This window comes from Ictidomys tridecemlineatus, chromosome 3 (genome assembly GCF_052094955.1).
Source record: "Ictidomys tridecemlineatus isolate mIctTri1 chromosome 3, mIctTri1.hap1, whole genome shotgun sequence".
Taxonomy (NCBI): Eukaryota; Metazoa; Chordata; class Mammalia; order Rodentia; family Sciuridae; genus Ictidomys; species Ictidomys tridecemlineatus.
Window position 1 is genome coordinate 1,215,772 of NC_135479.1, and position 10,284 is coordinate 1,226,055.

General features: G+C 64.7%; 1 protein-coding gene across 3 annotated transcripts; it reads right to left on the minus strand.

Annotated features, from left to right (window-relative positions):
- Positions 1-310: 310 nt before the first annotated feature.
- On the minus strand, positions 311-9,406 carry Gcgr (glucagon receptor). Of its 3 annotated transcripts, none has more exons than XM_078041412.1 (14): positions 8,760-9,406; positions 4,033-4,169; positions 3,821-3,923; positions 3,038-3,145; positions 2,845-2,966; positions 2,656-2,762; positions 2,427-2,583; positions 2,182-2,341; positions 2,039-2,099; positions 1,752-1,821; positions 1,387-1,475; positions 1,129-1,267; positions 1,016-1,057; positions 311-779 (listed from the first exon to the last, which is right to left on the minus strand). In XM_078041412.1, the coding sequence occupies exons 2-14, from the start codon at positions 4,090-4,092 to the stop codon at positions 552-554; spliced, it is 1,446 nt and encodes a 481-aa protein (XP_077897538.1). In that variant the 5' UTR covers positions 4,093-4,169; positions 8,760-9,406; the 3' UTR covers positions 311-551. The 3 variants fall into 3 exon arrangements, with proteins under 3 accessions (XP_077897538.1, XP_077897537.1, XP_077897539.1); XM_078041411.1 differs by lacking the exon at positions 8,760-9,406 and adding an exon at positions 8,331-8,749; XM_078041413.1 differs by lacking the exons at positions 3,821-3,923; positions 4,033-4,169; positions 8,760-9,406 and having other exon boundaries at positions 2,845-2,961; positions 3,038-3,140.
- Between the last annotated feature and the right edge of the window lie 878 nt (positions 9,407-10,284).

Below are 10,284 nucleotides of genomic sequence, written 5' to 3' on the forward strand. Positions count from 1 at the left end.
ATTCGGTGTTCATGTGAGGCTGTGTGCCAGTGGCCTCCCTCAGCCCCCACTGCCCCATCATATCCCTCTGCTGGTGAATGGTGACCTGTTGGGGGAGTGAGGCCAAAGCCTCCAGAGGGGCCCCTGCCCTGATCCAGCATGGGAGGACAGGCACTGCTAGCCACCCTGGGGACCCTTCCAGCTCCCTGTAGAACAGGGATCAGAGGGGCCCCTCCAGGGAATGCACCAGTCTGCGCCCATCCACCCTGCACCCATCCACCCTGCCCACAACCACTCGGGCCTTCCCAGCTGAGCCCTGGAGATCCACCCAGCCACTACTCAGCTCTTTATTGGAGAACACACCTTTCCACATGCACAGGACAGATCAACAGGCAGGCATGCCTGCAGTTCATGCACAACTTCCCACCACTGGGCTTGTGCCCCAGGGACAGCAGGGGGGACATGGACAGTGGCAGCCACTGTCCAGCTGTCCTGCCCCTCTGGCCTCAGCCAGGTGTCCAATCCTGGGGTGTTCGGTGATGCCCTGTCTGGTGCCTGAGTCTAGCAGAGACTCAGAAGGGTCTCTCAGCCAACTCAGGGAGGCCACAGGCCAAGGAGGTCTCTGCAGAGGGGTCCTGGCCAGCCCCATTGCTGCTGCCACCCTTCACAAGTCGAAGCCTCTCGAAGGAGGGGCCACGGCAAGGCCTAGCTGGGGCCGAGGGGCTGCTGCTGCGTCGCGGGTCCTGCAGGGCTCTGCCCTCGTGCCAGCGCCGCCAGCGCTGCAGCAGCTCTGCCTGTACCTGGGGGAGGGGTCCCACCTGGTGTCCCTGAGCCTCGGCCCCACACCCTCCCGCCCTCACCACAGGGAAGGCCAGGGCCTGCAGAGGCTGGAGACCCCCACACTTGTGCTCCCTGAGGACTCTGGGGTCCTGACACCCACTGCCATGGCAACCATCTCAGTTAAACACAGGAGGAAGGGAAGGGCATATGGGGGGAACTGGCACCCGTGCCACTCCCTGGCCCAGCCCCCACCTACCTCTTTGCTGAGGAAGCAGTAGAGGACAGCCACCAGCAGGCCCTGGAAGGAAGGGGCGGTCAGGAACCTGTCCTGGGTCTCTGAGCAGGGGGAGGGTGGGGCCTGGGGCTCACCTGGAAGGAGCTGAGGAAGAGGTCAAAGAAGAGCTTGGCGGAGCGCAGGGCCCCCTGAGCCTGCTCATCGGTCACAAAGGCGAAGACCACTTCGTGGACCCCCAGCAGGGGGATGAGGGTCAGGGTGGATCTGGCCAGCCTGCAGGAGTGGAGCTTGAGTGCCCGGCCTGCTGTCCAGAGCCAGGTCAGCCCACAGGCCCTTGGAGCCCCCTCTCTGGCATCGCAGCTCTGTGCGCCCCGGCCACCGCCCACACCCACCGGAACTTGTAGTCAGCGTAGTGCATCTGGCGGGCCTGAAGCTTGGTGATGAGGAGGTGGACCACGCGGACAAAGATGAAGGAGTTGATCTGGGAGGAGGGCCCAGGTCAGGGCCACCCAGGGTCTGTGATCCCCACTGGGCCCCAGCAGGTGGGCCCACAGCCATGTGGCCCTGGGCTGACTGGAGCCCAGCCAAAGAAGACAGCCTGCTGGCAGCCCGGGCCGGAGTCTTGGAGAGTGCCGGGCCCCCATCCTCGCGGGCCAGATGCTACCTCTCCTAGGGCTGCAGAAGGCCAAGGAAGGGGGAACTGGGGGCCCCAGCCAGCAGCCCCTCCTGCTGGGACAGAGGTGTCCCGTTTCCTCACCAGGATGGCCAGGAAGACCGGGGCTCGCAGGATCCACCAGACGCCCATGTTGGTATTGCTGGTCCAGCACCTGCGGGGCGGCCACTCACGACCTGGGGTGCACACAGCCCCCACCCCAAGTCTCTCAGCCCCCCATCTGATTTTGCTGGGATCTACCTCAGGACAAGGAAGGGGAAAGGCCACAGTGACCCCTTGCCCAGGCACTAGGTTGGCACAGAAGCCCCTCCCACACTCCCTCAGCCGCCCGGCCCCGGCTGCATGGCCGTCCTTCACTGGCCCCTACTCACTGAATGTTCTCAAACAGACACTTGACCACCGCCCAGGGGATGATGAACAGCAGGGGCGCACCTGTAGGGGGCAGTGGTTGTGGGCCTGCAGTGCTGCTGGCCCGCCCAATCCAAGCACCAGTGGACAGCAGCCACTCACTCACCCCAGCCAATGCCCAGGTAGAGGGTGAAGAGGCTTCGCTCAGGGAAGGAGGAGAGGCCCAGCAGGCCATGCAGGTACACGCCCTCCACCAGCAGCCAGCAATAGTTGGCCACCACGCCATACTGCATGATCACTGCGGCCACACGGCAGCCAGCCACCGCCTGGGCAGGGCCAGCGTGGGCAGCTGTCACCACCCTGCCTGCCCAAGGCAGCAGCAGTCTAGGCTGGTCTGCTCTGGGCACTCACCCCATCACTGAGCCAGATGCTGACACTGAGGTCATCCCCGATCTTCTGGCTGTAACGGGTCTTCAGCAGCCAGTCGATGACCAGCACAGAGCTGGCCTTCAGCACAAAGGATGCAAACAGGTTCACGTGGATGTAGTTGCGGGTGCAGTGGAGTTTGCTACAGGGACAGAGGATCAGTGCCCGGCACCTGCCCTGGGGCTGCCCTGCGCAGGACGGGGAGGCAGCATACCTGAGGCCCAGCATGATGGCCAGGGCGAGCAGCAGGGCCCCCAGGGAGAGGGAGTAGCCCACGGTGTACATCACCTGGAAGCTGCTGTACATCTTGGCTACCTCCTTCTGTGAACCACAGTGGCTGCTCAGGGCTGGGGGCCACTCCCTGCCTCTAACTGGTCCCACGGTGCCCACCCACCCTGCTGACCTGGCCCTCGAGCTCCTCGTCCTCCATCTGGCACTGGGAAGCGTTGCGCCATGGCTGTCCCCGGGGCCCACGCACCCACTGCCCATCCGGCCCACACTTCTTGAAGACCAGGCGGTGCTGCACTGGGGGGACAGGCTCTGGTCACTTCAGCTCCAGGCCCAGCCCCCCAGTGCCCCCAGACCTTTCAGGTTACCTTTGTGATACCAAGGCAGGTACCAGGGGCAGGAGATGTTGGCCGTGGTATTGGGAGGGGTGTCTGGCCAGCAGGAGTACTTGTCGAAGGTCCTGTTGCAGACCAGGTCTGCAGAGGCGGGTTGGCAGGGCGGGAGGCTCCTGGAAGGCCTGGCCAGGACCCTTCCACCTCCTCCTGGAAGCACCTGAACTTCCCTATCTCCTCTCCAGGCCTGCAGCCCAGAGCTCCGGCCTCCCCACCTGACCACCCCGACTCCTCCCCAGCTCTCTGCTTCCCACACCCACCTGGTCTCTGGTCCAGCCTGGCCCTCAGGGCACCTTCCCTTAGAGACCTCTGTCCCAAACCCACACTGGGTCTCCTTCCCCCCACCTTCCTCCAGCACCTTCCCCTGGGGGCTGAACCCCAATTCCATCCAGGAGCCAACCCTACGGCTGCCACAGGCTGCTGTCCCTCATCTGACGGTGCAGGACCCCAGGGTGTGCTCTCTGGCCCCGTTTCTCCCTGTACCAGAGTGACCACCAGCCTGTGTCTGCATCTGACCCATCTCCCTCCCACTTGCCTGGTCTGGGGGCTTTGCCAGCCATCTCCCCTGAGCACTGGCTGCCCTCTGTGGGCTCAGGGCCTGTGGCAGCAGCCAGGACAGCGAAGCGCACCAGGCCTGGGGCCACTCTGCCCTCTCTGTTGTCTCCCACTTTGTGGGCCACCTGGGCACCCGGGAAGCCTTCCCGGGAGCAAGTTCCAGGCTGCACAGCCGGCAGGAGCTGGGGGCCTGCGGGGGCTCACCAGTTGGGGGAGGCAGCAGGCTCATGTTGCGGTGGCACTGGTCACTGTAGAGCTTCCACTTCTCGAACAAGAAGTCCATTACCTGGGCAGAGAGGGCCTGCGGCTGGTGGACCAGGGGACAGCAGCCAGAAAGGACAGAGTCAGAGAACCAGCGGAGTCAGCACAGGGCAGACTGGGGCCCGCCGCACTGGGCAGAGGCTGTGCAGCCTCACCTGGCAGGCCAGCAGCAGCAGCAGCAGCAGGTTGGGATGCCAGGGCCGGACAGGGGACATGCCTCTGGGTAGCTGTCCCCCACATCTGGCAGGGGCCTCACAACCGGCTCCTTGGGGGTGTTCACAGGTCCCTTGAGCTGCAGAGGGTCAGAGCCATGGGATCCAGGGAGAGGCCTGACCCGGGGTCCTTCCCCCCAACAACCAGCCTCCGAGTCTGCTGAGGTGGGGGACACAGAGCGGGGAGCCGACGTGGTCTGTGCCAGGGAGGGGCTGGAGGAGCTGGAGGTCACTGTCCACCCCGCTAGGCCGTCTGTCCGTCGACCATTCCAGAGCCCTCCCGCTTGCGGGTGGCAGCCACCTTCCACCCTCTGGTGTGGCCACCCAGAGCTCATGGAGGGGACCGGGCCCTTAGCCATCTACTTCCTCCCTCAGCCTGGTGGCCTCAGCCGGGCCCAGCCCCCACCAGCCCCCACCCCACACCTATTCTTAGCCCCTGGGAGAGCCGGCTCATGAGGCAACCTGCCCGGCTTGGGGTGCCGAGCACGAGGGTGGGGTGCCCAGGCCTTCCACCACTTCTCCCCAGTGCCAGGCCCTGCCTCCCCAGGCCAGGTGGTCTCTGCCACACCCGCGCCCCCTTTCCCAAGACCAGCGTGCCCAGGGGACCCATGGCCCTCATCCAAGGCTCAGGCTGGGCGCCAGGGTCCCCTAGGGCACCGCAGGCTGGCAGATCAGCACTGCGGAGACGGGGCCAGGGGACACCCTGCTTCTCGGGTCCTGGAAGCAGCAGGGCCTCTCTTGCCTCAGCTGAGTCCCACAGGAGAGGCGGGGAGTCCTGGGTCTGCAGGGCTGGGCGGGCCTCACTGCCAGCCTGAGGCCGAGATGGGCCTCTCCTGGGTCCTCCAGAAAGGAGTGAGGAGTGCCCAGCTGGACGGACAGACAGATGGCTGGTTGGAAGTCAGAGTCAGGAAGAACAGGGCAGTAGGGATGGAGAGGGGTGCGGCTGTGGCTAAGGTAGGGGTTCTAGGTGGGCCTGGGCGCCAGGTTGAGGGGGGCAGCCTGGATTTTAACCCTCTGCAGTAAGTCCAGTCCAGCGCTCGGGCCAGCTCGGCCACAGGGCTGCCCTGCCCCTCAGCCGTCCTGCTGCAGCACGGCGGTGGCTCACAGCCTGCTGGGGGCTCCTGACCCCAGCTGGAGCCTTCGATCACACAGGGCCTGGAGGGACACAGGACCCAGGAGCGGCAGGACCCCAGTCCCTGACCCCTGGGGAGCCATCCAGGCTCGGGATTCAGTGAAAGATCCACAGAGTAAAGGGCTCTTTTTTTTTTTTTTTTTTAGTTGTCAATGGACCTTTATTTTGTTTATCTATGTTTGGTGCTGAGACTCGAACCCAGTGCCTCACACATGCCAGGCCAGTGCTCTGCCACGGAGCCCCAGCCCCAGCCCCACTTTTGTTCCCCTCCCCGCAGGGCTGGGGGCCAAACTCAGGGCCTCGTGGGCTAGGCAAGCACTCTGCCACTGAGCTAAATCCCCACCCGCCCCTCTTATTTTAAATTAATTTATCTATAGTTGGTTCCAGGGTTTGAGCTTAGGGGCCCTCAACCTCTGAGTCACATCCCCAGCCCTTTTTTTGTATTTTTTTTAGAGAGAGGGTCTTGCAGAGGTGCTTAGAGCCTAAGTTGCTGAGGCTGGCTTTGAACTCATGATCCTCCTGCCTCAGCCTCCCAAGCTGCTGGGATGACAGGTGTGGCCGCAGCGCCCTGCCAGCGAAGGGCTCTTGCTGGGAAGAGGGCAGCTGGCAGGTAGGCGAAGGAGGAGGGGGAGTTTGGGTATCCCCTGCTCTGGGGTCGCCAAGGGGACGTCTCCTCTTCTGGTTCTGATCCAACCACCCCACCTGCTGTGGCTGCCCAGTCTACTGAGCTGGGCTGGGTCAGAGTAGTCCAGCCAAGAGCAGGCCTCCCATCTGAAGACTCCTGACCACGGTGTCTGGGCTCCAACTGAGGCCCTGGAGGAAGAGAGCTGATGGGTGGGCATGTTGGTGGGGCAGAGGGAAAGGACAGGGATGGCCAGGGTGGATGGACAGTGGAGTGACAGGCAGGGGGCATAGGAGGATGGCCCACCCCAGTGAAGAAGGACAGCCAAGGAGGAGACCCAAGACCCCCAGAACCCCAATTCACCCCCGATCCCTGTTGGGAAAATGGGAGTATTTGGCAGCCTACTTGCTGACCTCCGAGGGCCATGAGGACCTTAGAAGCTGACTGTGGGAAAGGGTGTGGCTGGCCCACTCCAGGGCTGCTCAAGCCCAGGGCCAGCCACCAGGAGCCCCAGAGGAAAGTAGTGTTCAGAGGCAGAGTGGAGGGGAGATGGGCTGTGCTGGCCCTCGGAGGCCCCTGCCTCTCTCCACGGCAGCTTGCCCAGGAGGAGCACGCTCCATGCCCCCAGACCACCCCACAGAAGGTCAAGCAGGTGGGGCTGGAGACCCTTGAAGACGTCCCTCTACACAAGCTCAGTGTCCCAGGCCACAGGCCAGGCTCAAGGACTCCCGGCCCCAGGTCCCTGGGCATCAGAGCCTCAGACCCCTCTTCAAAATATCAGAGGCCCAGGCAGTCCTCCTCTGGACCCCTGATAGGAATGTGGGAGAGGACAAAAGCTGTCAGTCCTCCCCTGCGGGGTGGGGAGGACGTGGGGGTGACAGCTCTGGGAAAGGGTGACGGGTGTGGCTGATTTCCAGCCCTGTGAGGCTGAGGTCTCCAGGGAAGAGGACAGGCACGGGGGGCTCGGGCCCAAGGGCAAATCGTTACACTGTCCAAGTTAGGATCCCCGAAGGTGGACAGCCTCCAGAGGGAGAGGGCTGTCCCCTACAGGGAAACTCTGATGGCCCTGAACAGCCTGTCCAGGCCCCCACTGTGGGGTCACACGGATGCCCAGAGACAGCTCTTCAGGCCCCTGAAAAATATCTGTCAAATGAGTGAGTGAGCAGGAACCTGGCAGGACCAGCCAGGGATGTGGAGGTGCCACTCGGGACTCACACTGGCCAGGCCTGGCCCCTTTTCCACCTTATTCCCTCCTTGGCTCGCAGCAGGGTGGAAGGGTGACAGAGGACAGGTCCGAGGGCACCCACCCTTCTTCCTTCAGAGGGTTGGGTACGATGGCTGATGGCTGTCACACCCCAAGCTGCCCACCAGTTTGCCGCCCGGCTGCTGCCAGCAGGCTCCTCCCCTCGTGACCTCCTCCGCAGCAAACACATCTGGCCTCACAAGCCACCTGGGTCTGACCTGGCTGGTCCACTACTGTGGGCTGGCACACCCCCCATGCCAGTTCCAGCCAGACACATGACTCAGGTGTTCCTGGCAAGGCCAATGTCACACCAGTTTCCACTGGGGGGGGGGGCGAGGGACCCCAGATCCAGTGGATGGCCCACTAACCCAGGAAGGCAGGGAGTGCCCTTGGTGTCCCAGGATCCGAAGGGGTAGGGAGGGTGTCTCTCAGGCACCCTCGGAGCCCCAAGGAGGTGGGAGGTGGGAGGTTTCTGTGAAACCCAAGTGGCTGGAAGGTCAGGGCCTGGGGGCGGGATCAGCCCACGCTGTTGACAACAGGCAAGCCTAGGATGCAGGCCAGAGGGTGTTGAGACCAACCCCCCAGCCCCCAGGTCCCCAACACAGAAGGACAGCAAAACAGCCCTGGCTGGTCCTCAGAGGATGCCTGGCGCCAAGAGGACAGGGGTCAGTCCGTTCTGAGTGGGGCATAAATCCCCCTGACCCAGAAGAGGGACGGGGAGTCCAGAGAGGCTGGAGCAGGGCAGTGACCTGCACTGGCTGCGGGTCAAAGTCACAAGTGGAAGGACAGCCCGGCGAGGTTCCAGTGCCCCTCACCCACCCTGGGAAACCCGGGTGTTACTGGGGAGCAGGGACAGGACACAGAGGGAAGCCGGAGCTGCCCAGGACCCTGTGCCTCGCCTCGATTGGGAGGGCGCGCAGTGGGGGGAAGAATGAGGGTCTGGAGGGAGGGGCAAGTCCTAGGGCCCGCAGCCATCCGCACCCAGGTCCCCGAGGCCGCGGTCCCCAGGGACCAGAGTGCAAGAGCAAATATTGAGACCCCTGAACCGACGGTGCTGGACCAGGTGACCGTCCAAGAGCTGAGGGCGCATCCCCAGGGCTGGGAAAGGAGGCGTCCGACGTGGGCAAGGACCCGGGGGACCACTCGCTCCGGGGAGCCCAGCTCTGAGCCTTGGCGGCGTCCGCCCACTCCCGTGCCCCGGCGGGGTCGGCCCGGGCCATGCCCTCGGGCCTCCCAGTGCTCACCGCGCGGTGCCGCTAGGCTCCCTCGGTCCTCCGCGCGCTCGGGTCTGGCGCCCGCAGCCGCCCGTCTCCACTGCGCTGCGCGCTCGGGGTCCGCGCCGGCTCAGCCCCGCGCCTGGCGCCTGCTGCGCTCGAACTTCCAGGCGGTGACACTGGGCGGCGGAGGAGGAGGGGGCGGGGGCGGGAGCGGCCGCCTGATGGGGGCAGCCGAGGGTCCCCGCCCGCGCACGGCGCTGCTGACCCGCGGCCCGGATGCGCGGCGAGCGCAGACTCCAGGCCCCCGGAGCGCGCTCCTAAGACCCTGCTCACAACCCCGAGGACCTCTCCGCAGCTGACCCCCGGCTTGAGACCCACGTCGCTGGACTCTGATAGCCGGCTCTCCGCACAGGCCCTGATCTGGACTGCGACCCCGCGGACCCTGGCCCTGCAAACCTTAGTCCCCCGCATCCAGTCCTGTAGGTCCTCGACCCCGTGGACCCTGCTTGGTGGATCTGTGCCCTGTGGTGCGGACTCTCCCTGCTGATCCCCGCCCCGCTGACATGGCCTGCAGGTCTGAGCTCCCTGCAGGGACACGTGTGCCAGCGAGGAGGGGGGCGCGCCTGCGGGTGCTGTGACTCAGGCCCCTTCCTCTTGCTTCATCTGTGTTCCCTGTGGTCTCCCCGCTGTGTCTGTTGCCTTCCTGACTCTCTGGAGGGAGTGACTCTTTACTTATCCCCACGGGGCCCCTGGGCCACATTAGCTGTCTCCAATCCTTCTTTGCAGGTGGGGGGCTACTAGGGCGCTGGAATGTGAGCTACCCAGGAGGGGCCAAGTGGTCCCCTAGGGTGCCCCTTTAACCCTTTCTGTGCCACACCCTGGTCTCAGGGCCTTGTTCTGTGCCCTGGAGCCTCCTCCAGCCCACCCATTCAGTAGCCCCACTGAGGGGGCCCCTGCTCCCGGCTGTCGCCCAGCCTGCTCCCTGCCACTGTGCCACCCTCCTCTCAGGTGCCTCCTGTCCTGAGGACTGCCAAAAGCTCTGAGACACAGGCTTCTGCCAGACACCCTGGGGGGACATTTCCTCTCCCATGCCCCCCAAAGCCAACGTCCAAGGTGGTCCTTCTGCAGCCCCTCTGTCACCTCCCCAGCTCACCTCCCAACAGGCCGTCCCCAGCACCCCCCGGCCTGCTCCTGCCAGGACTGGGCCTCAGCGTTCCTGGCTGTACGCATCCTGGGGTACCCAGGGTCCTGCCTTCTTCTTGGAGATCCTTGTGTGGCTGTGGTTTCCAGGACGGGCACCTCCTGCCCCCTCTCCCCTCTCTCTAGAGCGTCTTGTCTCCACAATTCCCAAAGACCCCCTAACACACACACACACACACACACAGACACACGCACAGGCGCGTGCCAGGCCCACCGAGAGCCCTCTCCCTGAGCCAATCCTCCGAGGCTTCACTCCCGTCCAGGGGCTCTCCTCTGCCTCACCTTCCTGGCACCTGGCACTGGCCGAGGCCTCCTACCGAGCTTCCCTGCACTGGCCGAGGCCTCCTACCGAGCTTCCCTCCCGTTTCTCTGGAGTCTCTGCTCTCTCCATTGTCACCCACTGTCCTGGTCACCCCCCACAACTCCCCTGCCTCCAGTCAACCTCCTCAGTCAGTCTTTGGTCTTGGGCCCTTCTCCAGGACTCTACTCCTGCTTTAGGGGGCACTGGAACCCCTGATCCTTCCCCCCATGGCCCCACCCACGGGCTTCTCCACCCCTGACATGGCTGCCCTCCTGGGTGCCTGCAGGGCACTGGGGCTTCGACACTCGGTGCCCTCCGCAGGCCTGCCCTGCTGCTGTCCTGGCCCCCAGCCTGGCCCTGCTCTCAGGGCGTTCTGGCCGCCCACGCCCCCATTCCTGCCAGCCCATCTGCAACCCCGGCCCAGCCCGGCCTTTTACTTTGGCTCAGGAATTGGCCAGAGGGCAAAGGTCTCCGCCTGCC